At 41.1% G+C, this 27514-nt stretch overlaps 1 protein-coding gene across 5 annotated transcripts in view; it reads right to left on the bottom strand.

Moving 5' to 3' along the window:
• The window catches only part of cadps2 (Ca++-dependent secretion activator 2), a 245374-nt gene that overhangs the window by 58039 nt on the left and 159821 nt on the right, over window positions 1-27514 (bottom strand). For 3 of the 5 annotated variants that reach the window (XM_028586489.1, XM_028586486.1, XM_028586488.1), the window contains exons 14-18: window positions 12235-12336; window positions 7980-8043; window positions 7694-7817; window positions 6852-6952; window positions 3994-4002 (exon numbers count right to left, since the gene is read on the bottom strand). In XM_028586489.1, coding sequence (XP_028442290.1) covers window positions 3994-4002; window positions 6852-6952; window positions 7694-7817; window positions 7980-8043; window positions 12235-12336 — 400 coding nt within the window. The remainder of the gene's footprint in view (window positions 1-3993; window positions 4003-6851; window positions 6953-7693; window positions 7818-7979; window positions 8044-12234; window positions 12337-27514) is intronic. The other 2 variants (XM_028586485.1, XM_028586487.1) reach the window with 1 other exon arrangement.

Genomic DNA, 27514 nt, shown 5'->3' with positions numbered 1-27514 from the left:
TAAGTGACTTCTTCCTTTAAAACAAAACCATTGATGAAGCGCGCTTGTTCAGAAAAAAAGCTATGAGTTTAATTCAAAGTCCATTTAGAACAGGCATCGAGATACGTCGCCTGCGTCGTATACCTCAATCCTCAGATATCAATCATTTTCATTTAGACACAGACACAATGTCAGCGAGCATTTTGTACTATGGATTCTTCAGGACAAGAATTAATTTCAAGAATGCAAACATTTCCATGTTTTCTAGTGACACCATCGGCAGTCCAGAATGTTCTTGTTTCACCAAAATAAAAAGACTCAATATCTAAAATGTGAAGTTGCACTCCAGCCATTTGTGACTTAAGTGAAATTGTTGTACCTAAAGTAAATAATATGGCCTAATCTAATCCTACAGTGTTGTACTCTGTGCTTGCTTTTTGATTATTAGAAATAATGAAGCAAATTAATCATCTTAAAATAGAAGATATACGGTCTCTCACATCACATACAGTAAACTATGAAGAGATAAGTAGGTGCCTTGGTATTGACTGTCTCTTATTTGGACTCAGCCATGACTTGGACTTGGTCTTGACTCAGTCTCGACTAGTCCTGGTCTTGGACTCGACAAAGGTGGACTTGACTACAGCCCTGTCTCACAGGCTTCTGAAGGTCCAGTTTGAAGCCTTAGGTTTGAGTTTATTGCCCACCACCATCTTTGTCAAGTTGCCAGGGCCCAATGACGTTACTTAGTCAACTTTGTCTTCTATGATGTTAATGCTCCTCATTGTGTGTGTGTGTGTGTGTGTGTGTGTGTGTGTGTGTGTGTGTGTGTGTGTGTGTGTGTGTGTTGGAAAGTGAAAACACTACAAACCATCCACTATTTTTGGAACGTAAACGAGAGCGTCCCTTTTCGTCAGGTCAGTTGCCTAGCAGCAGAGTTGTCACGGCAAAGTAAATCCGAACCAAACATGCTGTGTGAACTCAACTTCTCATGTTCAAGATGACTTGAATTGTCCTTAGGGACATTGTCCTTGGACGTAAAGGGCCACATTAAAAAATACACTCAATTATAGTGCAATAACAGACATAAAGTGCATTCAAATATGTGCAACACAGCCCCCTCATCCCACACCCTCCTTATTAGAGGAATGACAGAGTTTTTATAAACTTTATAAATTGGAACCCTATAGCGTCTACCTGATGGCAGCAGTTCGTAGTCGTAGAATTGACCGAATCACAGACGTTGCGCTGACACAAAAATCCCTTCCGCTAACTTTCTTAAATTTATAGGTAGACTTATTGTTTTTGGTTGGGGGTAGTTGTTGTATTTGTAAATGTAGGATGCATTTGTTTAAAAAATATATATTTAAAATTAAAATAATCTCAACAACTTAAAACCTAAATGAATAAAAATGGTAAAATCTTAATATGAAAAGACCTACAATTCAATGTTGTAAAACAAAGTATGAAAACTCGGGGCGCCCTGTTAGCTCACCTGGTTGAGCGTGCGCCCCGCGTAGTAAGGCTCAGTCCTTGCCGCAGCGACCCAGGTTCGATTCCGACTAGCTGCCCTTTGCTGCATGTTGTCCCCCTCTCTCTCCCTCCTTTCCTGTCTCCAGCTGTCCTGTCCAATAGAGGCCAAAAAGCCTAGAATATAATCTAAAAAAAATATGGAAACTTCCAAAGGGAATGAACCCTTTTTATAAACCCTACGTGTTACTCCATTGCCGTGTGTCAAAGGTCGCGAAAATTTAATTTTAGACATTTATTTACTATTTTATTCATATATTACGCTACTTATGTGAACCCAAGACTTTTGTAAACTCATTTCAAGCGCCAAAACAATTGAGTTTAGGTTTGTTTTCACGAGAGATTTGAGCCATTTTAAAAAGCGAACATCAACTTTTCAGCTTTAGGGCCAAATGATCTCTTGACACATTGCTTTGAAAGAAATTTGGGCCTCACTCTACACAAAGCTGAGTTTATTCTGAACATTTTGATCTGAAATGCATGGGTATCAGCTTATATGCAAATATCCTTGAAATGTGAATTTAAAAAGAAATGTAAAAATGCCCTTAGACCTCCGAGGGTTATGAAAGATGACACGTTAAAAGCTGCAGAAATCTAAATAAAAGAAGGCAGAGTGAGATATCTTTAGCTGCTGCTTTGAAACTGAAAACGAGGATAAGAAAAGCTACGAGGTGCTGTTGCTGTGTGCAGGGGGCAGCCTGCTCAGATTGCATGCTGATGCACTTAGGCCGCTATTTGTGTATGAAAGAGGCAGAACACGCAGATATGAAAGATGGGGAGAAAGAGAAGTGACACGGCAGCAGCTCGTACTCGTGGCCTTTCAGGACGACTCATCACACCTTTCAAAACGCGCCTTTTCAGTTTCCTTTTACTCACAACAAACAGCATGAAACCAGCGTGACGATTCTTTACTTCCACTCACACCTCTTTTATTTCCAAGACATCAATTTCAATAATGACTCTTTAATGTTTTATGTAAAGCACTCTGAATCACCTTATTGCTGAAATGTGCTACACAAATAACTCAAGTCCGACTCAAGTGGCCAATTTGAGGACTTGAGACTTGCTTGACTTACATCGATAAATGACTCGACTTGCCTTTGACTTGGTATTCAAGACTTGAGACTTGACTTTGACTTGAGATAGATGACTTGAAAGGACTTGACTTGACAGGCCATGTTCTTTTGTTCAAGGTATTGAAATTAAAAGGCAAGCCTGCGATGGTTGGACGAAAGAAGAAACCACTGCTGCCTATCGTGGGCCAGTCTCCATCTAGCTTGTGATTTGACTGGTCATGACTGTTATCCACGATGGCGGCCGAATGTAAACATTAATGCTACTACTTTGTAATAAACTGTCTGTACACTTACAAAGTTCTCAATGCTTCGGTTTACATGTAGGGACCCTCATTATGCTACCGTGGAAGTGTGGTGCTATTTTGAGCCTTGTTAGTGGTGTAGAAACAGTGATTTACCCTGTTCCCCGAAAGCTAGCGTAAACAGCTAAACACCAGTTTGCGGTAACTTGTTTCAAGCTACGGACACATTCGATTAGCATGAAAACAAATACAGTACATTGGTGCATAAAAGTGTGTCAGAATGCAGGAAATTAAGTTTTTGACGCCCCCACCCCCCCATCCTGGCACATATATGTAGGCCCATACATATACAGTAAAGTATACCTACTACAATTAGACTACACCACTGGTATTAGTAATTTTATTACAAAGACAAATCCGGCGCCAAATGAACCTAGGGGTTAATAACACGTGTACAGAGTCAACCGTTCTCTGGGATTTGTCTTCATGCTAATCGAATGTGACCAGTTTTAGCGCAAACCGCTAATTAGCTTATAACGCTAGTCATCGGGGCACAGTAAAAAGAAATGGGGACCCTCATTATGCCACCGTGGAAGTGTGGTGCTATTTTGAGCCTTGTTAGTGGTGTAAAAATAGTGATTTAATTTTACTTTACCCCTGCTCTGATGACTGGCTTTATAAGGTAATTAGCTGTTTGTGCTAAAACCACATTCGATTAGCATGAAAACATATCCCAGAGAACGGTCGACTCGGTACACGTGTTATTAACCCCTAGGTTCATTTGGCGCCGGATTTGTCTTTTAAGTAAAGGAGCTGAACACTTCCTCCTTCATTAGGCAGACGGTACAAAGTTCCACTGGCCCGAAAAGAACCGAAGAAAGACACTGTAAAGCTGCTGTTACATACGTTTTCAAATGTGTGCTTGTTTTAAATGTGTTTTTAATGAGCCTTGTCGAAAGGAAATCTTTTGTCACTGACAGACAATCAAGCCATCTATCTATATATATATTTTTAGAAATATTTTTTAACGAAGAGACGGTTGGCGGTGACGCAGGGAGAACAGGCTCTGATGGGGCTCAGGATCCGACAAACCAGCAGAGAAAGTACAACAAAAACACAAACACGAGCGGAGGAAGGGGGGGGGAGCATTCACACAACAAACTTACCTCTCTTCCCTTCCCACGGTGGAATACAAAAAGAGAAGCAGAAAGGACAGTCAGATAAATAATAACAAGTTAAATGGGATTTATAAAGGTGTCTGTAGTGCACCTTCATGTGTATTTTTTCTATATTTGTCACAAGTTTTTTTTTGTTAGTGATCAAAACTTTTCCTCTCAGAAACGAGTTTTGCATATTGTTCCTTCGCTGCGATGCTTGATCTGCACTCTGCAATCAAATGGTAACACTTTATAATAAGGGGACATGAATAATCATGAAATTCCCGCATGACTTCATTCATGAGAAAGCATGAATTCTTTCATTTGGTATTTCATAAACATCGGTAATGTCCAAGGAATAATATCCTGTGCATGACTTCATGCAGGAACAATACGCTAATGAATGCATCAATCAAGGTATTTCAATCATCACGGTTTCTGATTTATTGATGATGTTCATGTCTTCTTCATAGGTAAATCTGTAGTTAAAGTGACAGGCTAAATAAACTGACTTGTAGTGTTTGAATCATTACTCCATCATGTTGTGGCCCTTCAAATAAAGTGCTGGCCTGGTCCATATTTAAAATTGATAAATAAGATGACATGACCATCAGTAAATCAGAAATCACGATGATCAAAATATCCTAATTGACGTATTAATTGACGTATTGTTCCTGCATGAAGTCATGCTTGAGATACTATTACTCCTTGTACATTACTGATAGTTTAGGAAGTACCACATGACTTCATGCATGAAGTCCTCTTATTATGAAAGGTTACCAATCAAGGTTATTTGTCACATGAAATCGTACGAGGTACAACTCCAGTCAAATGTATTCCCATCGGCCTTCAACTTGTGCATGATAAATTATAAAAATGCTGAAGGAGGAAACTTTCTCTGTGCTCACTTTAAATCGGAATTTAACACGTGGGCGTACCAGCGGGGGTTTGTGACATCACAACTAGTTTGGAGCCAATCAGGGTCCAAATATGTGACTTACGCAAGTGTGGTGTGCAAGACTTTGAAACCTCCGTGAAAACACAGAGAGGAAACACGAGACGGAGTGAGAACAGTGTTGACGCTGACAGGAAACCGAGTAAACAATTATTATTATTCCATCTCTAAATTTAGGCTGTGACAGCTTGTGGCGGCGCTCTGACTAAAGCCTCTAATTTGCAGGTAACATCACATCCGAAACTCGGAGCAGAGATCAACCGGTCACCATGGCAGCGGCAGAGCGCGGCATGTTATTAATAGCTCAGGAACAGATGCCTGAGCGCCGCTCCGCCACTTAGGGACAATCAAACCGCCACGTCTCAACACCTATGATTGATCAGTTTAACGCCGTTGTGCGTGAACGGCGCCTGCATATGGGCCGTGGGCGTTGTTTTCATCGGGCCTCCGCCGCACATTCTAATGCAGCGACGCCACTTGCCGTGTCACCTGCCACTTTAGAGCGAGCGCTGCCAGCGAAAGGCGAAGGAGGAGGAAAATGGACAGTGCTGCAAAAAATGATCAAGTGACTGGTGGCATCTTTGCTGCTGTCACACAGAGAAGAAGAAGTTTTCTTAAGCAAGTCAGCTACTCCCGACATAGGCTACTTACTGCATCTCATTATAATAAGAAGTTATTTTTTTTTTATTAAAGCACCTTTTACAGACAAAGTCACAAAGTGCTTCACAAGAGAAAAATTGTTCAAAATAACAGCAAAAACACTGACATTCTGTCATTCTACCCTAAATACTCAGCAAATATGCACTCCCTCAAAAGTGATGTAATTGGATTAAAAACAGATATTTGTTTTCTGCATATTTCATCAGAGGTAAACAAAATAATGTTAAATAAAGAAAAATAAATCACAACATGAAGGTACGGAGTTGCACTGCAACATAGACAACGTGATGCTGTTTTGTGTTGAATGAAATCCTCTTTGCTCTTGTGTAAAGGAGCTTGTGTTAAACACTGCTATGTGTACCTGAAACTGTAATCCCAGCATGAGAACCTGTTCCCCCCCCCCCCCCTGCGCGATCTGTTCTGGAGCTTGGCCTCCCTCTCTTGCGTACCCATAATGCTCCTCTGCATGTTCAGCAGATTGTATTCTGTGGGAGCGTTACCTCTCTCTTTGCAGATGAGACAGGAAACATCCAGATTAAACTCCACGGGAAGAAACTATTAGCTGTGGCCGGGTTGGATCAGTGGGTAGAGCAGGCGCACATATACTGAGAGGTTTAGCCTATGCCTCGACGCAGAGGTGACGATTTTCTGCATGTCTTCCCCCTCTCTCTTCCCTTTCTCACCTAGCTGTCCTGTCCTGTCAAAATTAAAGGTGGAAAAGCCCCCCCCAAAAAATGATCTAAAAAGCAAAGATTAGCTGTCCACCTCTTTCAAAGAACCACTTTGCTGTAATGTAAGAAATTAAAAAGCCTGATGTCGGATTTTGCACCCTATGCCTAAACATTAAACGATTACTCATTTTAAAATAGTCACTGACCGGATTTGGCCTCCAGGCTCCGACCAAGTGTAACTTTCATATAATAACTTGCGAAAACATAGAGAGATCATGTTTGAGATATTCTGGATCCAGGGGGTGGGTGGGTTATTATGTCTGGGGTTTTATTTTTTAATTTTTTTTTTAATCTTAGTTGTTAATCATACGTTTCTGTGTATGCATATGTATAGGTATGTATGTGAATATATATTTTATGCTATATTTTTGAGGCGTGTATATACCTGTCTGTACTGTCTCTTTAAAATAAAATTAAAATCTTATCACAAAAAAATATTTGAGATATTCTAGAGCTGAGTGAGAGCTGAGTGTCAGGCGGTCCTGAAAACAAACCTAACGGATGAAAATAAATAAGAGTACCTCGGAGTGATGTTCTTCGTTCTGCTGCAGGACTTCGATGCAGAGCTCTCCCAGTCGCATCATGTCCTCTAGTCTTTTCTCCGGAGCAGCCTGAGGATCCACTGAAGGCCCCAACGCAGCAGGAAAACACCCAGGATAGAAGCAAACACACTCAATTAATACGCGTGAGAAACATGACAGGATTTGTAGACACCCAAAACTATTAGTCGCTGCAACCTTCGGTCGCACGGACAAATTACGAACGTTTACTCGAAACCCGTACTGTGTCTGGCGAAAGTGCTTTTACAGGTTTTGCTCCGTCATCTCAGTGTGAGCTACTAACAGAGTCACCTTAAACTAGATTATTTAATTAGCATGGAAGATTTTAAAAACACGATTGAGGACTTTCAGACCACTGGACGAGCATGTCCTGTTACTGAACCCTGATTGGTTGGTGTCATTCGCTGATTTGTTGTCCTCGGGTCAAATTTGACCCATTTTCAAAAAAAGTTTCTGTATCAGAAATTTGGGTTTCTTTCAACCAAATTGTCACAAAAAAAAATAAAGAGGGATGGTTCCATACTTTCATTGAATTTGGGTGTTTAATTCAATTTTATAGCATTGATAACAATTTAACAAAATTGATAAAAGAATATACAGTAGAAGAAGCAGCAGGTACAACAACGTAAAGATATATTTTAAAAACTGTGTTTTTCACACCCTTTTCTAAAGTTTCTTTTTTTTATATGTAAATTGAAAATGAAAAAAAAAACAACAGGGGTGATGGAAACACTGACTGATGTGGAGTTACGTAGCGCAAGAACTCAAGTGACATCTGAGCGGCTCAAAAATGAACCTCTCACCCTTGATCTGGGCGTAGTCGATCAGCTGACTGTAGTTGATTTGAGCTGCATTCTCCAGACACTTCTGCACCAGCTTCTTCATCTCCTCAGGAGGAACAGGCGTGGTGATGTCCTTCATCAAAACCTTAACACAACACAGACAAACGGCACATCTCAGGGACGTCGGAGAATTCAGCAACACATAACGGAAACCAGACCAGAGTCTGGCCCTCAGAAAACAGGAAGGAACAGGAAGTCTACACAAACATATTTGAAAAAGCAGAAGTATTTAAATGTGATCCTGTACCCGTTCCTGCAGCGAGAGCGTTGCCTTCAGGGCCCCATCTGGACGTCCAAAGGGAAAGCAGTACCTGCAGATGTAAAAACGTGGGCGTACATCACATTTAGAAACAATCTCAAGGACAACTGTGTGCTCGTGTGGGGGGGGGGGGGGGGAGAAGAAAAGGAAGAATAGGAAGATGGAAGCAGCGGCAGCGTGCATCAACAGATGGCACTTTCTTTCATCTAATTAGGAGCTTTTTCTCACCTCCGGCTCCGTCTGAGCGCAGACGAGGCGGTTCAGGGAGGTTTCACGTTGCTAATTGACAAGTGAACAGAACTAAATAAACAAAGGTACGCGGTCAACGCAGGGCAGCCATTTATTGGACAAAAACCTACGGGCAGATGTTCTGTTCCTTCACACTGAAACAACAAAAAAATATTTTAAAAGAAATATCATCAAGCTGAACTTTGTTTGATGATTCAGTTCATACTTTAGTTTGTGATGTTTATTTCTATGAACAAATGAAAATCAGGATATGTTGTAAAGGCCTGAATCGCTTTTTTTTTTTATGAATGCAACATCAAGCATATATGTGTAACATATCAGTCCTTCCAGAAAAATGCGGAGTTTTTTTTGTGATTCCTGCGGGCAAAAATCCTTGATTATGCGGTACGTTTTCTTAAAAAATGCAATGCAATATGCGGGATATTTATGCGATGAAATTGCGGGAACTTGCAAAAACTGCGGTTTGATGAAAAAGAGAAGAAAAAAAAGGTGATTTTATGACATAATTACTTAGTCACTTCATAACGTTCCCATGGCAACAGGGGAACATGGCTGCTCTTGTGTGAAGTAAACACAAAATTTTTAAATTTTCTGCTAAGATATATTATGTGACTTTTACGAACGAAAATGCGGGGATTATGAAATCATGCAAGCCCCGCAAATTTTGCACGGAAATCGGCAATTTATGCGCCGAAAGTGGGCGAATTTGAAAAAATGCGGCCTCCGCATAAATATGCGGACTTTGGCTGATTATGCATTGAATTATGCGATCGCATAATCACGTTTTTCTGGAGGGACTGACATACGCGATATAAGAACATGTACAGCACATGTGTCAAAGTCTCGGCCCACGGGCCAAATCTGGCCCCTAGCAGGTTTTGATCTTGATGATGATTTTTCTGATGTTTTTGGGGCTTTTTTCTTTAATGGCTAAGTTACTTTTTTGGAGCTTTGTGTCGACCAAACTGTATGAAAGTGAGAAAACTGTATGAAACATGTATTTCTGTTGATAGGCCTACTTTCTCCTTAAAAACATTCTACCGCGTGTGTAGGGTCCGAAATTAACACTCGCCAGTCGCCAAATGCGGCCGACACGCACACACACAAACACTGGCGTACACACCAGACGCTACCTTCTGTTTACTGATGGCTAGCGTTTAACTCAGGCTTATTAATTAGCCAGTAGGTGGCGATTTTTAGCAGCCAGCCTTCCAAAAGAAAGCATGGTGAAATGAAATGTTAATCAATCATTAACTGTCGACCGACAAGCAGGAAACAGAGTCTCAGTTCACCCGTCTGGGAGGCGATATTTTTTTTCCCCACTATGGTCACGCATTCACATAATACTATTGGCCAGGCGTCCATGCTTACATGGACAGGTCCTATCCCCTGACCAATTCCCTAACCCTGACCTTAACCACTCGAGGTGAAATGCCTAACCCCAACCAATCGAGCTGCCAGCACCACCACCACCACCATTTAAGTAGCACCTAAATAAGGCACCGAAATCCGCGTTGCTAAAACTTTATACAAACCCCCCAAAAAACATGCAGTGTCGGTCGTTGAATCACAAAAAAATTAATTAATAAAATAATTTATCGTTATGGAGGTAAAATGTGCAACCTACGTTACTCCAAATCGTTCATTCCCTCTGTAATTAAGATGCTGAATTGCAGAGTTACTGTCTTGAATGAAATGTATTTTGCACAATCCTCATGTTCAAGCGTGGTTATGTGTTTTATAACATATATGTTGTTATGTATGTGCAATACACTCTGCACTTTATCAATTTTTATTATTTCATTTCGTCTCTCTTTATCATCTTTATTCAGTTCTCATTTTAACTATTTTTCTTGTTGTACAGCCTACTTCTGGATCTCACACTTTCCCGCATGCTTTTCTATTGTGCTCCCTCTGTCGCTGATGACTGGCAGTATGAATGTGTGTTTCGGTGGACTGTAGAAACTGATTTGCCCTTCAGGGATAAATAAAGCTATCTGTATTGAATCGATTTTAATTTTAATGATCCAATATGGATATATCAAATCCAGAATCGATCTCTGTCTGTATCACATGAAACTAGAAGACTTAAGGAATCCATTGGTACCAACTATAGCTTTTGAGAAGGGGGTTCAAAAACGCTCCTAAGGAAAAACTGCCATGGCCATTTCAAAAGGGGTCCCTTGACCTCTCACCTCGAGATATCCGAATGAAATGCCACTCACAACTCACTGACTGTACAGTAGTAAAACCACTGGCCATACCCAGCCCAGGCTGTGAGATTTGACTGTTGGTGGGGAAAGAAAACCAAACGCCAGATGATTACCAAACGGTGATTAGGTAATCATTAAATAATCTCCACCCTGCGTAAGAAAGAATAATAATCGTTAGAGGCAGGAAAGGGGAGCAGCTGTGGTTTACAAGGATAACTTTAAATTAATCTTTTGGTGGCTGAGCTCAGCTTTAATCTAAATCAACTAAACTGTGGAAATCCTGCTCTTGTCTGGGGGAACATTAGCATAATCCCAGCATTGTCCCGGCCATTGTTTACCAGCATTAGCCTCTTGTTGAGGTGAGTTAGTAATGACTCCCGCTGGCTGATCTCCCCCTCACCCCCCTCCTCCACACTCGGCCCTGACCGCCCCCCCCCTCCCTTCTCCTCTCTGGGGCCAGATGGAGGGCCCCTCTCAGGCGTGAAGGGGTTTAAAGAGCCGCGCTTCAGGACAGTTAATGGCACAGGTCCATTCAGACGAGTGTTGCTCAAGGTCTCGGGGCTGTCGCTTTCACACCGTGCTCACAATGTGTTCACACCGCGGCGCCGGCGCTGAATAGCAGCACGCAGATGCAGGGAGGTCTCATCAGCCACCGTCGACGCACGTCCTGCACCTGTTGTGTGCTGCTGATGGCGCTGAAAATACCCAGACTGCACTGGGTTCGTTATGATGGGAGTTAAAAAGAGCATACCAGTGGTTTTTTTTTACATGTTTTGGGTTCTATTCAAATCACTTTACATCACAGCTAAGCATTTGGAAAATGTGTTTTTCGAGGTTAAGATGTATTTTTCCTACTGTTCCATGCAGCCATTCTTTCCTATTTATTTGAATAAGACAATCTATTATCAGATGTTCATGATGCTGTTGATGTCTTGCTGTTTTTTTCCCAATAGGACTTCGATACCGGTTCCTAAACGATACTTTTTTCGAAACCAATTTTGTACAACAAAAAGAAACTACAACATTACACATTACGGTACAAATCTTTTTATTTATGTCTGAGCTCCTTCTCCGTGAGCCCCGGCTCTCTGTGTAACGTAGAGTTTTTCCTGCGTGTCTCTACGACGTGGAACGTTAAGACAGCCAATCACAGACATTATTAGATCTTGGTAGAAGCGTGCTTATTGGCTCACTGACGCTGATGAGATTCACTCCTTAGGTATTAAAATTGGGTATTGAATGACGAGGCATTTTTCGATACTCGGTACTTTAGAGGCAATTCGGTCGGGGCATTAAAAGTATTGAATTCAGTACCCAGCCCTAGCTGCACTTTGCAAACATCTCACCAAACAACCACAGCAAAAAATTAGCCGGATGGCTAACACTGGCACGTTTACAGAAATATTGATTAATAATAGAGAGGACGATGATACTGCCTAAAGTGCTGGTATCCGTATTGGAAAGTAATGGAGTTTATGTAGCGATCCGATACGTGATTTAACCCTGGGAAAATATATATATATATATATATATATATAAAATATATGTATTTTTGAACACACTGGTATCGGATCGGTACTCGGTATTGGCTGATACACAAGTTCAGGTATTGGAATCAGGAAGCAACAAATGGTATCATAACATCTCTAATGAATTATATAGAAATAAATAAATGAAAATGAGAAAATAGTTTCCTGTAGTACAGTACAGAAATGAATGAAAGCCACCGGCTTGCACAAGATGGTTGTTGCTTTGTGATTCTAGTGAGAAGGGGTGCCTACCTAAAATGTGTGATCTGGTTCTCCAGCAGAGCCATGAGGCGACTCCTGATGGCCTCAAATTGCTCTTTTTCCTCCACAGCCACCGTCCCCATCCCATCAGGCCTGAGGAGACAGAAGAGATCAGACACAGGACACGGTCAGCTTTCATCTTTACCTCTGTGGCTACAGAACACAGGCTCAACGTATCATTTCATTTATACTTTTTATCTATCAATGTTTTCACTCTGTCTGTTAGAACACACTACACACAGGCCTGAAATACACACACACGCTCAGGTCCTACACGTGCACTAATTGACAGATGTCAGAGTGAGGAGGCTGGGAGTGCTGGACAGGCGCCCTGACCCTCCGGTTCCCAACCCAACTCCCGATGAAGTCGTTTTTCATCTGCTAAAATTCAGTATTCAGGAAAAACTAAATAAAGATAACAGGGTTTTCCCTACCTTTATAAGATTTAGGTGCAGCACTTGAGCCATTTTGGTTATTATCTGCTCTAGCTTTTCCAACGTTTTGGACACAGATACAGTAATAATAATGGTCCAAAATGAAATGCAAAAACGTTAAATTTTCTTGACGGATGACCCCTAAACCCCCATCACATACGTGCACCTAAATCTTCTACATATTGAGGGAAAACACTGGATAAGATGATGTGCTACATACATACATACAGTATTAAAATCAGTACAGACGTGGCTGTGAATGACAATGATATGGCTTTTATATTGCTACTTTTGGTGCATATTTTTGCTTTGTTTTGTGGAAAAGGATGATGCAGTTGTGTGAAAATATGATGTTCCATGGTTATGCGTAAGAAGTGTTTGTGTGTGTAAGTAATGTTGTAAGTAACACGCAACTGTAAAAAAGTGTAAGGTGATGGACCGGAGGATAAGAGACAAATGGATTTAAAACATAAAAGCAACGTGTCATAAAAGTTTATGACATAACTCTTCTGTCATTAAGTGTCATTCGGTTTTTGTCATGACATGTTAGGGTTAAGGTTCATGTGTCATGACACTCTTCAAGTAAAGTGTTAGTGGAATTTTCTTTGGTTATTGGTGCATACATAGAAACAAATTTAAACAATATGACATAAATAAACAATCAATACTAGTGCTGTCAAACAATTAAAATATTTAATCGCGATTAATCGCATTAATGTCATAGTTAACTTGCAATTAATCGCATATTTTAATCTATTCCTAATGTCCCTTGATTTCTTTTTGTCCCATTATTTTTTCTCATTTTAATGCTTTTATCAATATGGAAAAGTGGATCGGTTTGCTTTGTGCTTTTGTCGCCTGGCTTTGACGAGGGGGCGGAGAATTGGCATCAGCTGTGTGTTTGGTCATCAGCTGTGTGTTTGGTCATCAGCTGTGTGTTTGGTCATCAGCTGTGTGTTTGGTCATCAGCTGTGTGTTTGGTCATCAGCTGTGTGTTTGGTCATCAGCTGTGTGCTCGGCCATCAGCTGTGTGCTCGGCCATCAGCTGTGTGCTCGGCCATCAGCTGTGTGCTCGGCCATCAGCTGTGTGTTTGGTCATCAGCTGACAAAACACACAGATCACTTTGGTCTTTTCAATGGAACCATTTGGCGACTTTTTAAAAGTAAATTTTCGATTCAGAATCTTATTGGCATCCATTTTGGCGGCTCACACTCGCCATCCACTCAAAACGTAACGAGCAACTCTTTGGCCGGCTCACAAGCCCAAAATCGGCATGCCTGTTGTTCTGTTTTCCGGTCTAGCTAGATCCGGTGTGGCGTTGTAGTTTTTCAAACGTTACTAGTTGTTGCAACAGCATGTGAAAAAAAACGACAAAGTTTGCTGGGCCAAAAAGAACGTTAATCTTGTGATAAAAAAATTGACGGCGTTAAAATGGGTTTGCGTTAACGCGGTTAATAACGCGTTTAACTGACAGCACTAATAAATACCCAAAAAAAATAACACAAATACATAACTAAATAATATTAAGAAAAAAAAGATGCATGGATTACTGCAGGATGTGCAAAAACTGGTTGGCAAAACAACTCTTTACAAACTTGAAATGCATTGGGGGAAGCTACTTTGACACTGTAGCTAGCTCGTGAAGCAACAAGCTTCTCCTCGTTGACGGTCAATCTCCGGCAACGCCACACTTTTATACAGTAGATACACGACGACGACTCAGAAAAAGTATCTCAACACTTTAATAGTCTTTTAAAAGTATTTTAATAAACAAATGCATGATTATGTTGTGGTGTCATTTATCACACTACAAGAAATCTTTCATTCCCTCTGGAAAAAAACACTTAACAACATAAAATAGACACCGTGTTTTAAATGTATGTTTTGAAAGTGTATATATATATATATATATACATATACATACATACATACATATACATACATACATATATTATATATACATACATATATATATATATATATATATATATATATATATATATATATATATATATATATATATATATATATATATATATATATATGTATATTTTTAATGAGACTTTCTGTCACTGCTTTGGGACGCCACCCATCCATCCATCCATCCACCCACCCACCCATCCGTCCATCCATCCATCCATCCATCACAATCTCATTGCCAAAGACGGCTCCAGTGCCTGGTAAAGGAATGGCCCACATTCTTTACATCACATTGCAAAATACCCAAATAAATGTCAATATGCTCACTCGGTTATTCACTGTTGAGTTGCTTAATATGTGTGGGCTGTATGTGCCTGATGTGATGTGCAGGAAATGAGGAGGCCCAGATTCAGTTATTAGCAATGATCAAAGGTATTTTGTTTATTTCTTTTTTATGCGTTACTGCTAAGTTTGGCTCTCTAATGTGGCCGCTCTGTCTGCAGCAGGAGGTCAACAGAAAGTGAAGGAGACAGATGACCTGCAGCTCTCTAGAGGGACAGGGAGGCTGGCTTTCTTGCCCGTTCTCTGCTCTGTATCGCCAAACCAAAACCACTGCTCCAATCTCTCCTCACTCAGAAGATGGAGGGCAAGTTGCGGATCATTTGTAAGATAAGATAAGCCACGCCTTTAATGTCTCCTTTAGGAGAGAAAAACCTGGCGACACATTGCACATGAACATACAATTGTCTAGTACAAATGCAGTCAACTACAGTTAACATTCAATTAGTCTCGCTTTGCCAGACGTTCCTCCACAGCGCTGTGGTGAGTCCACACAGCATTCCGGGATGAGAGAAAACCGTGCTCTGGTTTATTGGCATTTCTTTAAACCAATCACAATCGTCTTGGGCTTGCAAATAGCCTCGGGAAGAAACTTGTTTTGGTGGAACGTGTACATTCAAAGGTTGTTTTAGTCGTGCAACAGAAAACTCAGACAGATAGTCTAGCTAGCTGTCTGGATTTACCCTGCAGAGATCTGAGGAGCAGTTAACCATAGTCCTCATAGATCAACCAGGGGTTAGAACGCCATCACAAAGAAAGCGGAAGGTGTGGCACTGGAACAATCCCGGAAATGAAACGTCGTCGACATGGACTGCTCGAGGTAAATCAAGGCTGTTTCAAACACTAAATCTGGAGACTGTATCTTTGAAATGCTTAAAATGTTAACATTTCACCACAGACGCCCTCCTCGTCAGACCACCTCACTGCATATACCAAAAAGAAACCAAACACGCAGACGTGAAGTCAGCGCAGGAATCTTTGAATTTGTTTAGGATCAAAGAAAAAAAAAGAAAATCTTACAAAATGTTAAGAGTCTTTGTAAAAACAGCTAAAGGCTGCTTTTCTGTCTTTGTTTTTTCCTTTCTCGCAGCGACAGGATGGACCGGCTTGTTTTCACCAAACTAAGCCGACGAAGCAGCCAAACTCTCCGCGCTGACCTCAAAGTCAACCAATCAATCGGAGCGCCTCTTCTCCCTCCTCCGCAACTCATCGAGCCGGCAGGAGGAAAGTCGACAAAGAAAAAAAATGTTAGTTGAGCGCTTCATTAATGTTTTGTAAAAGCTTTCATTCCCCTCTTGCCTTCGTCTGAATAGGCACTCTGGCAAAAAAGGGGGAAAAAAATGCAATCAGTACCCAGAGCGACCAGCCTTGACTTTAGAAGCTTTGTCTGTGCAGCTGAAGGAGAAAAGCACCCTCTCCAAACGGCACTCGCAGTCGCTGGAGGGGAAGAAGCGCGGAGGTTGTCTGTTAATGAGTTGTTCTTCTAAAAGCCTTTGCCGGTTCGGCCCCTGACCACATCACCTCGAGTGCCAACAGCGAGGCTCCTCGCGGCGTGTTCCTGACTCTCCAAAGTCGAAAAAATTAAAATGAAAACGTGACGAGAAAGGAAGAAACGGCAGAGGCTCTGATGGGAGGAGAGAGAGAGAGAGATACTCAACAGCCACTGGTTGACTTCCTTGACAATTATTATTTATGAAAATAATAACGCTATTTCACCAGGGAGGTGAATCGCTGAGGATACAAAAGTGGATTTTACAGGAGAATTCTGGCCAAGCTAGCAACAGCACGGAGAAAATACACGAGGAGTAATGGACAAATAATGCAGCCTTTTAATAATTCAACAACAACAAATGTATATGTAGTATGTGTCATGTAAATACCAGACATGATAAAAATAGAAAAATCACAAAAAATAGAAATGATAAAAGTAGATAAAATAACACATCATACAATTTAAATACAAAATGATATTAAATAAAATATTACATAAAATGGAGTAAATAACTTAAATTTACATAAAATAGAAAACATATAGGCTAGTATGGTTACGTGAAAAATAGAGTAAAATTACATTTGTGTAAATGTATATATATATATACATACACACACACAAGATAAAATGGAGTATACTAATTTACATAAAATTGAATTAAATCTTGTGAAAAAACAAGCTTTTGACACACAGAAACATTGTAAAATAGACATTATGATGCAATGAAAGCACATGAAATACCACATAAAAGACAAATAATAATAAAATGAAATGATATAAAATAAAATAAAACATAGTATGGTTAAACCAAATAAAAATGTAATTCATTTTTACAAATTTCACACAAATTATATTAAATTACATTTCTGTTAATGACAATAAATATATAATAAATATAATAATTTACATAAAATGTAACTAAGATTGTATGAAAAACAAACAAAAATAAAACTGGGTGATGGAAATAACAAATAAGCAAATGTTGTGCTTGCTCCAATTGTGTGCCACGTGTTTGTATGTCTTACTCCCCTTTGGGGCCTGCTGTAATTATAAATAGAATGTCATTTTTCTTTTCTTTTTTTAACCATTTGTATTTTACAATGTCTATTGGCAACTGGCCGGGGACTACAGCTTGAAATTAGCCGTGAAGACTTAAAGCTCCTTTTGCTATACAGTTAATTAAAGGGGACTGCCCACGACATTACAAACTAATAAACTAAACTTTTGGTGCATTCATTTGGTCCGTGAGGAATATGTGTTGAGAACGGGGCGGAGGCTGTAGACCCGACAGAGGATGACAATAGGATGTGGTCACGTATTGTGTGAGAACATCAGCGCCTCTCTTCAGCTCCACTCTACTCCATTTGTTCTGTAATGAGAGCCAGCTTTCTCTACACAACAGCACTTGTTAGCACAACTTCTAAACCCTGTTGTTCCCCAAATCTGTCAATTCATTACCACCCCTCCCCTACCCCCCCTCCCCTCATCACAACCCCTCCACTTCCCACAACCCCCTATTTAACAAGCACCAGTTAATCCCGAGGGAAACATAAAGCAGAGTTGTTGGGAGGAGCGTGTGTGCTCACTCATGGAAAGGCAAAGAAAAGCTGGCTTTCATGTTGGAGCCGCTGCTGTGCTCCTGTGGGCCCCTGCACGCACAAATTAAGACGCGGGGACTGTGTGTGGAAGTCTTCGATTCAGAGAATTTCTGGTAGGATTTAACACAGGAGGCAGCGGCGCTGCTGGTCGGGTGTCCCTCACTTGGAAGCTCTCGGTGCCTCATGTAAAAGTCTGTTGGCCTCCCTGAGTACTAGGGCTGTCCCAAACCATTATTTTTCAAACGATTAATCTAGCGATTATTTTTTTGATTAATCGAACGATACATTTTTCAATTAGCGATTATTTTCCCATTGCTCAATTATTAACAATTTCCACAAAACAAATTTCAATAAGGTTCAAATCTCTATTTATTAAAACTGTTTAACACTGCACTGTTCAAGTAAAATGAATTTTTAGTGTAACCTGAAGCCAGACACAAAAATAAAAACTTAAAATAAACAGAGCAAGTGCAAAAAGAGTAGCCTGTATTTGCTTTTTTTTTTAACAGTAGTAGGTAAAATAAAGAATAAGCTCTTGTTTAACATCCAAGCACTTTTCCCTTTAATTTAACTTGAATTATTTGTATCTAAGGCTGGTTAAGCACTGTAGGGAGGAGAAGTTGGACAGTTGTTTTTTTGTCTCGTTCCAGTGATTGGCACTTCTGGGTGATGGCGTCGGATATGCGTTAGCGTGTTAGATGTATTTCCACTCACATACCCGACGACTGCTGAACAACGCCGACACACAGTCCTAGTCTTATTCATCACTCTCTCGCCTGTAAAACTGTGGATGGTATAGCAAAGTAAAGATCATTTTTGCTTCTGCTCCTGTCCTCTCTTGACAGTCGGGCCCTGCACTCTGAGTCAGAACATTCCATCCAATACATACGTTCAACGATTAATCGTTTCCAAACTGAAATCGCAGTTTGAAAGAATGCAATTATAATAATTAATAATAATCATAAAGATATTTTGTTGAATGTTTGGTGTAACATTTTTTATTCCTCTTTTTATTATGTTGTTATTTCATGAGATAAACACTGGAATAATGTTACATATCACAGAATATACAACAAGTACTTTATATCTGACCAGACCAGAATCTGATTGGTCCAACTAGACATTTAGAATGTGCTCAAATCAGCATGAGAGCACACCCAGAGCCACCTGGGCACACCTGGCGCATCACTTAAAATATCACTCCGCTATTTCTGTGTCAACATTATGGAGGTGAATTAAAAAGTGTTTCCAAACATTTGTATTCATGTAAGTAATTCAGGAACCACAGTGGAAAACCCTGGAAAACTGTTGTTTGAAGTTGGCAAAGGTTGAGTAACTAAATCCAGACCTGCCAACCTTGAAAACCTTTTTTGAGTAGCAACTTACTGATTTATTGTCGAAGTTCTGGTTCATGAACACGGCAGCCCGCACGCGGAATAAATGTGCCATTAAATGTCAAATCTGTCTAAATTTTAAACCCTAGAAAATAATTATGTTCAAGTAGGTTACTTGAATTAAATAAAAATTTTATTTAAATTATCGTCATATTTAATACGATTAATTGGATCATAATATAATCCAATAAAATAAAATATACACTGCATAATGAGCACTTTTACTTTTGGTACTTTAAGTATATTTTGATAATACTTTTGTACTATTACATAGGGAAGATGTTGAATGCAGGACAGTAATTTGTAACTCTACAACACTGTTTATTCTACTTTTACTGCAATACATGATGTGAGTAAGTCTTCCACCTCTGGAAATCACCACCAACAGTGGTGCATGAACACCTGCAGCTGTGTTTAACAGTGAAAACACACCGCTCAGTTCAGCGTTTCCTTGCAGCTCTGCTACAGTAGCAGCTAACCGCTAACGTTACCTGCCGGTCACATCGTCTCTAAACAGTCCGCTCACAGTGAAGTCCTGCACGGATCAACAGATGTTAGAGTCCGGCAGCTGTTCGTTTTGTTATAAAACGCACACCGAGCAGATTGATGCGCTCACAGAGCCAATTTTTGCAGATGTTACCGCCCGGTGTTTGGTAAGCTAATAAGCCGTTAGCCTGTTAGCTTGAGCTTTGTCTGAAGGCACCGAGCGGCCAGCCAAGGTCCGACAGACACCGACACATTCCGCACATCCTCCGCTCAGTTTAACGGCTAACCCCCCCGGTACCGGTCAGAGAGGCGTGTTTACTTTGTGTCTCGGTCCTCCGGTGTGTCCAGCGATAGGCTCCGGTCAGTTTTTAATTAGCCTAGCTACATCAGTAACAGTTAATTTTGTTACGGTATGTTCTTAATCTTAGGAAAGGCAAAACATATATTTGTAACAAAATCCAAGACTTTATATACAAAATGCAAGTCTTTATTAATAATAATATAAATAAATAATATTTCTCCAAAGTTAGATTAAATTAATTCATTTCACAATTTCCCCTTTCTACATCAAATCATTTTACCTTTATAAGCACCGTCCTCCCTTGGGGAAACCCATAGATATATGGGGGAAACCAACCAAACTACCGGTAAACGGGAATGAGAGAGGAACAACACTTGCATCTGATGCTTTCGTTTTACTATCAGTAGCCGATATCCCCGCATGACATTAGAGGAAGGGACCCGACGCTGTGATTGGTCAAACTCTTCTTCTTTAGTTTTCCAGCATGCTTGTGGCTGCTATGCTGTTTAAACACGACAATGTATAAAAGGCTCCATTACCTTGTACCTCACATTATGGCTCCGTAGCAGACGTTTTTGTAAAAATAAGCTAACGATTGTGTCATAACCAAGTGACTTACTGTCGCACAGTAGAGGAATTACCGTATAGTACAGGAGAAGCTCGGAGGCAGTTTCGTTTAATTACTAATGTTAACTAGCATGTTAGTGATCAATAATTAGCCTGTGTCTATGTTATCTCCTTACATATACCTACACTCTCCGTCTCTGTAACATTGGGAATGATTGAGATTTCTCTTGGCACAGCTTGACATAGTGCGGTTTTTTTTCAGAAAAGTTGAACATTTTCCAAGTTAAAAAAGACGCTCCGAGCTGCAGAAAAGAAGTCGGCGGTGGCGTTTTAAAAAGCGCTCACGACTTTTTTTCAAAACACGGTTTACTCCGTAGGCTTATGATGTAAATCAGATGCTGGCTGCTTAAAAAAGACGCAAAGTGTGAACATAGCCTAATACACACTAATGTAAAAAATGTCAGACGGGCATTTTTTCTAAGAATCAAACAAGGTTGAAAATTTTAAATAACGGATGGAAGAACGGATGGATGGATGGATGTAGAAGAGGAATAAATGAATGGATGGATGTAGAGATGGAGGAATAGATGAATAGATAATTGGATGGATGGATGGACGGAGAGACAGAGGAATAGATGGCCGGCCTGAGGCTCCAAGCCCTCACAGATAATGCCAGCTGTCCTGTGATCGCAGTTATTCATTGTCTTCAAACAATCAGTGTTTGGTTCCCATGTGCAGCTACAGCGAGCGAGAGGGCAGAAAATAAAACTGATCAGTTTTGCAGCTCTCAAGTTCTCCACAATCTCAAGGGATTTTATTTGACAATGTCCACTTTTTAAGTGATGAAATTGTATTCTTAATCAATCTGTTGGTGGTGTGTTACTAAGATGTCTTAAGAGATGAAGAATTATGTCCAATGTATTACACATTTATTTAGTGCAAAAACATTCATCAGACATTTCATGCATTTAAATGGATGTTGTTGTACTGAAACATGCAGCTCTAATACAGTGACGAGGGCTGCGACTAACAAGTATTTTCATCCTCGATAAGTCAGCCCATTATTTTCTTAATCAATGTCTATAAAATGCCCATCATTATTTCCCAGAGTTCAAGGAGATGTGTTCAAATGTCTTGTTTTGTCTGACCAACAGTCCAAAACCCAACATTTTAAGTTAAGATACAAAGGCACATGCCACAGGCTGAAAACTAGCAAATGTTTGGCATTTTGAAAAGTGTCTAAAATAACTAATACATTATTATGTCTCTCAAATCAACAATTTATTAACTATTTATTTCAGCTCTAGAATTGATTATTAGTGCTGAAAATATTGAAAAAATACAGGTCCATTTTAAGATTTCCCTCCCTCTCCTTTGAGAAATTTATTTTAAATTTAAATTTATTTTCACATTAAAAACAAAGAGTTTAGGGGCGGCCTCTAGCTCACCCAGTAAGAGCGTTCGCCTCATGTAGGCTGAGTCCTGCAGCGGCGAGGGTTCGAATCCGACCTGCTGCCCTTTGCTGCGTGTCATCCCCCATCTCTCTCCCACTTTCATGTCTATCCACTGTCTCTACTACTAATTAAAGGAAAAGCCCCAAAAAATTAACTAAAAAAAAAAAAAAAAAAAAAAAGAGGTTCTTCTCGCCACATTCAAATGGTTATACAGACTAGAAATGCAGAGCTGTAGGTGTGGTTGTTGGGTTGTTCAAGTGCTGCTGGGAAAGAGAGTAAAAGCAAACACCTGTCGTCTTAAGGTGTTGGTTAACAGGTTCAACCTGCATAGTTTTAGGTCACAACATCCTCAGATTTTAATTCTAATTCACTAACATTTTATCATCACTGACAACATATTGATACATTTAAACCCCCAATGCCTGAGAATCAGATGTGAAATGACTCCCTATTCTATGAAGACAGAGAGAAAAAATGAACACAAAAGCACAGAAAAGTCTCTTTCTTACGGGTTGAAGTTAGTGACTTAAATCAATTCAGTGTGCTGGAAGCTGAAATATTTTTTTTTCTCCGATCGTCACAAAGAGCTCATCAAGAGCTTTCAGATGTTTTTTTGAAACTCAATCTTTCCCCCCCCCCAAATGTCACTCACACCCTCCACTTCCTCTGAATCGAATTACGGCAGAAAACTAAATCGGACGAGGAACGACTTGGCAGGCGGCCAGAAGCAAAAACGCGAGCGCGTAAAAACACAACACAGTGTGGTGTTTGGTTTGGTGTAGCCATTAAACCCAGTCAGATGTGTGTTCATGCTTGGGCTCACACGGCGGAGTGGGGGAGCAATGCGACAGCTTGTCGGGGGGACGGGGGGTTCAGACACATTGTTGCTGGTAAATGAAGCGAGCGCGTTTCGGAGGCGAGGCTGCTGTCAGCGCCGCGGAGGGGGGGGGGGGGGTCCTGCAGAACTCAGGTCTGTGTGTTTACAGTCGATGTGTCTCAAGTGTAAACGATAAGTAACCACATCCGCCCGAGGGATCCAAGCAGACCCTCCGGCTGTGTGGTTCAGATGTCGGCCGACATAAGAGTCGTCACGAGTTGAGCTGGCCGAGCGGCGTGGCAGGGTAAACCGGGGAGCGGACGCCACTTCACTTCGAGGAGGCGTGGAAAGGAGATTAAGCGGAGTGGCAGGTGATCGTGTGTGTCACCTTCCTCCTTCGCCCATCACCTCTCTGGAGACTGGGGGGCTGATGTGTGAAGGGTTGGGGAGGTAATAGTTCCTGTCGCATCCCGTGTCAGCGTGGCGTAGATGGCTCGGCGAGGAGTTAAATCGGACGTGACGGGTGAGAGGGAGGCGAGTGGTTCTGGTAATGCTCCTTTAACCCTGATCCCAGTTCAAACGCACCTCTCTCATCAGACCCACACAGACGGGTACAAGACGAGTCAAAGTGTCATGGCGGCTTACCCCCCGCGGAGGTTTAATTGTTCCATCACATCCTGCAGCACGAAATATGTAACGATGAAGCCTGCAGGTCTTAATAGCCGCATACTTATCAAGTGGTCTCGTGTCCAAATAAACTCCTGTGCAATTTAATTGTGTCATTTCAGCTTCCATTATCACAGGGGACAGACACTGTGAGTGGATACGTTCACAGTTACAGAAAAATAAATAAAAATAAGTGTCTCAAACCCCCCTTGGTGAATTGGTCCAGGGTAGCTCCAGTTTCAGCAGAGGATGAGGGAAAAAAAAAGCATTACATTATTTATCAAAAGAAGATCACATAGAATAGCCTACATGTGTGTGATATGGTTAAATAGATAGTTCAGAGAAACGGCAGTTTTTACCATTTTTCCCACTTTTCCCAGAGTCAGAAACTAAATGCCAGAGGATAGACTTTGGTTGTGTAATCTGAAGTTATGTCAAACATCAATATTAGGCTACGTTGGCTCAATTATTGAGCGTCTATTGGATCAAATAATATTATCATGTACTGATCAAAGTGTGCCGGGCTTTGAAGCCAAGTCTAGAAGAGCTGCATGATTAAATCATTTAAAGTTAAAGTGCCCATATTATGCTCATTTGCAGGTTCATAATTGTATTTTAAGGTTGTACCAGAATAGGTTTACATGGTTTAACTTTAAAAAAACACCATATATTTGTTGTACTGCACACTGCTGTAGCTCCTCTTTTCACCCTGTGTTCAGGTCTCTGTTTTAGCTACAGAGTGAGACCTCTTTTCTTCTGTACTATCTTTGATTGCACTCGCACATGCGCAGTAGCTCAGATCGTAGATCGTAGATCATGTCAGCTAGCTCCATAGACCGTAAAAGAAAGGCTGGTTCTCCAACTTCAGTCAGTTACAAGGCAGGATTAGCTGGGAGACTTCTAAACGAGGGCACACATGTAAGTAGTTCTTTTGTAGATTACGGTGTGTGTTGTAGCAGTGCTTTGCTATTGAGAACGAGGTAGCATGATATCGCTAGCATGCTAACGGCTGTGATTAGCCAGCTCGTTTCGGCTAGTGACGTAGGAAACCGAGCCGATTTTGAACAGCTTACTAGGAGACTGAAGGCAGGACACATTCAGAAACCGTATCTCACTCAGAACACCATGGATGGATTTTTTCAAAGTATGTATGTGTGTTGAAGCACCAAAGACACAAAATAACACCCCAAATCCCAGAAAAAGTGATTTTCATAATATGGGCCCTTTAAGCCAGAGTGCTAAACAGGAAGTAGCCGACGTGGCTAGTCTCTAGTGCGCCTGCTTTACCGGCCCCATAGCGCAGAAACAGCATCAAACATTTTTGGATTCATGCGCCAGTGAGAAACTCTCATAGTAACGAACGGGCCTCCGCCTTGAACGCTGTATTCAGGTATCCTTATTATACATCCATGGTCCAATAGGCATCCAGGGATTGAGCTAAACTAACAAGAACAAAACTAACTAACAAGTTAACTAAGGACTCATGGATTGGGCAAGAGCCTAGTTACAGTATTTTTTTTACAGCCCAAAATCTCCAAACGGCTGGCATTGCTCCTCTTCGCTCGCCTATACCTGCCTGACGGAGAAGTTATTGTCACATTGCCATGAGGTGGTATCGGGTGTGGTAATATCATAGTCATTTTACGACTTCAAGTACGACTACGAGTACATTGTTGCGGCATTGGACCGATACCCAATACTGGCATCGGTATCGTGTGCACCCCTAATCCGGACATGTGAGCTTCTAGCCCTTTTCTTTGCTCTGCTATCTATAAACATCAGGCATGTTGGTGCTGGAGCAGCTGGCATCTCTTAAGCCTGGAATTCACTTGTGAATGTATTCAAATGCTGTTATTTATTGACAATCGACATTACATTAATATTTAACAGTGCTATGAGCCACCCGGTCCTTATATAACCGGACTGAGAGCTGTATCTGTGCTCTCAAACAGATTTTTAGTGGGTGTCGGGCTCTGCCAGAATTGTCCCCTTTCACTGATTCGGTTTGTGATTTTCATGGCTAGGATCTCAAGGTGCAGCCGAGGGGATCAGGGTGTCTGGATTCACTCCACTGCTCTTTGCTGATGGCATGGTTCTGTTCACTTGAGCAGTCAGGATGAGAGTCGGTACCTGCAGGTGAAGAAGTTGAAATATCTTGGGGGGGTCTTGTTCACTAGTGAGGGTAAAATGAGCGGGAGATCAGCAGGGGGAAGAATTATCCTGAATAATATTTACTATTCAGGTAATGCAGATACAAAATACAGATAAGATGGCGTGCACTGGAAAGTCATTAAGACCAGTAAAGAACAGACAGAAATACGCCGCAAACATCTTTTTCAATCGGCTGTAAAACAATCTTCTGTTGAAGAACAGCAGCTTGAAAACACTTAATTTGGAAATGTGATGCAGCTGCAACAGTTGTCCATCAGGGGTAAGGATAAATGGGGTAGTATAAGCAGTTCTTTTTACAGGCTGTTTTGAAAGAGGAGTTGAAATAGCATGAAAAAAGCTAATAGGATGTTAAATGTAAAAAAGAAATAACCTGTTGTCTATCATCACACGGATTTAGGTGTTAAATGATGTACATTTTGAGAATGACCAAGTTACTAAACCGATCTTAGACCACAAGGGGTTTGGAGTCTCTCCGTGACAATCTGACATGGTCTGTGGGAGGCTTTCACATACCAGAAACATTTTCACTTCTTCCATCGAGTTCCAACATGTTTCCCAGTCAGAACTGAGAGCGTTTTAAGAAAAGCACAGTCTGATACACACTGAATTTATCGCCTTGAAGTATTAGTCAAGTACTCTCCTGTTGAGTGTTCTGTGGTTTCTCTCTTTGTCCCCTCTGCCTCCCGACGTACATTTTGTCTCATGGAGCAGCCCTCCGGGGAAAACTTGAGTTCTGTAATTAAGGTTTTTTGTTTTTTTTTCACCTCCGAGCCTGCCAGCTATCCAACAAAACCTCTTTTTCCCATCCACACCCACTCAGGCAGCTCCAGGAGCCCTGAATGGGCATCAATTATTCAAATTACAGCTCCAACTGACAAAAAGCCAATTCCAGTCCCCCCCCGCCCCCAAGTTATATCTGGCGATTTGCTGGAGAAGCTAATCATTACGCTTTCTAATTGACTAAATGAGTCGAAAAAGAAAGAAAGCACAGATACCAGTAATTACCAGCCGGGGAGTCAAGCAGGGGCTGATGGGAGTGAAGTGGAGAACTGAACTGCTGGAGGGACGCTGATGCCAACGAGTGGCTAAAAGACACTGCCGCTGCTCATATCGGGGCAGTTTACTGAAGGTGACCAAAGCTGAGCTCCCTCTCAAACAAAAATCTCTCAACATTTTCTTTTGCCTATACGTGTTTAAACGTTGGCGAATTGGCACCGATAGACGTGTGCCGAATTAGCCATCGATGGTTCCTGTTCGCAGTGTACCCATGGAGGTACAGACACCCTTCACTGGATTACTTTGACACTGATGAAAACTTAAAAAAACATGATGATTACATGGGTGAGTCAAACCTTACCGATGTCCCCACGTCTATGCCTTCTGGGAGATAAAAACGGAAGTTCCAGATGTGACAAAAAAGTGCCTATTCAAGTGTTGATGGTTGGGAAAGTCTCCGCTGCTAGAGTAATACTGGAGGCATTGGAAATCACCCTCGCGTCAGACAGTTCAAGAATGGAGGGTGTTAGTGAGTGAAGCAGCATCATATCAAATCACGTTGGCTAGGATAAGAGGGAAGGGGCCTGTGACAATGGGAATTTGGGACAATCTTATGGCTTACTTTACTTCTAAT

Source organism: Perca flavescens, chromosome 8, assembly GCF_004354835.1.
Source record: "Perca flavescens isolate YP-PL-M2 chromosome 8, PFLA_1.0, whole genome shotgun sequence".
NCBI lineage: Eukaryota > Metazoa > Chordata > Actinopteri > Perciformes > Percidae > Perca > Perca flavescens.
The sequence above is the reverse complement of the archived record's forward strand: the minus strand, read 5'-3'. Positions and strand labels throughout refer to the sequence as shown.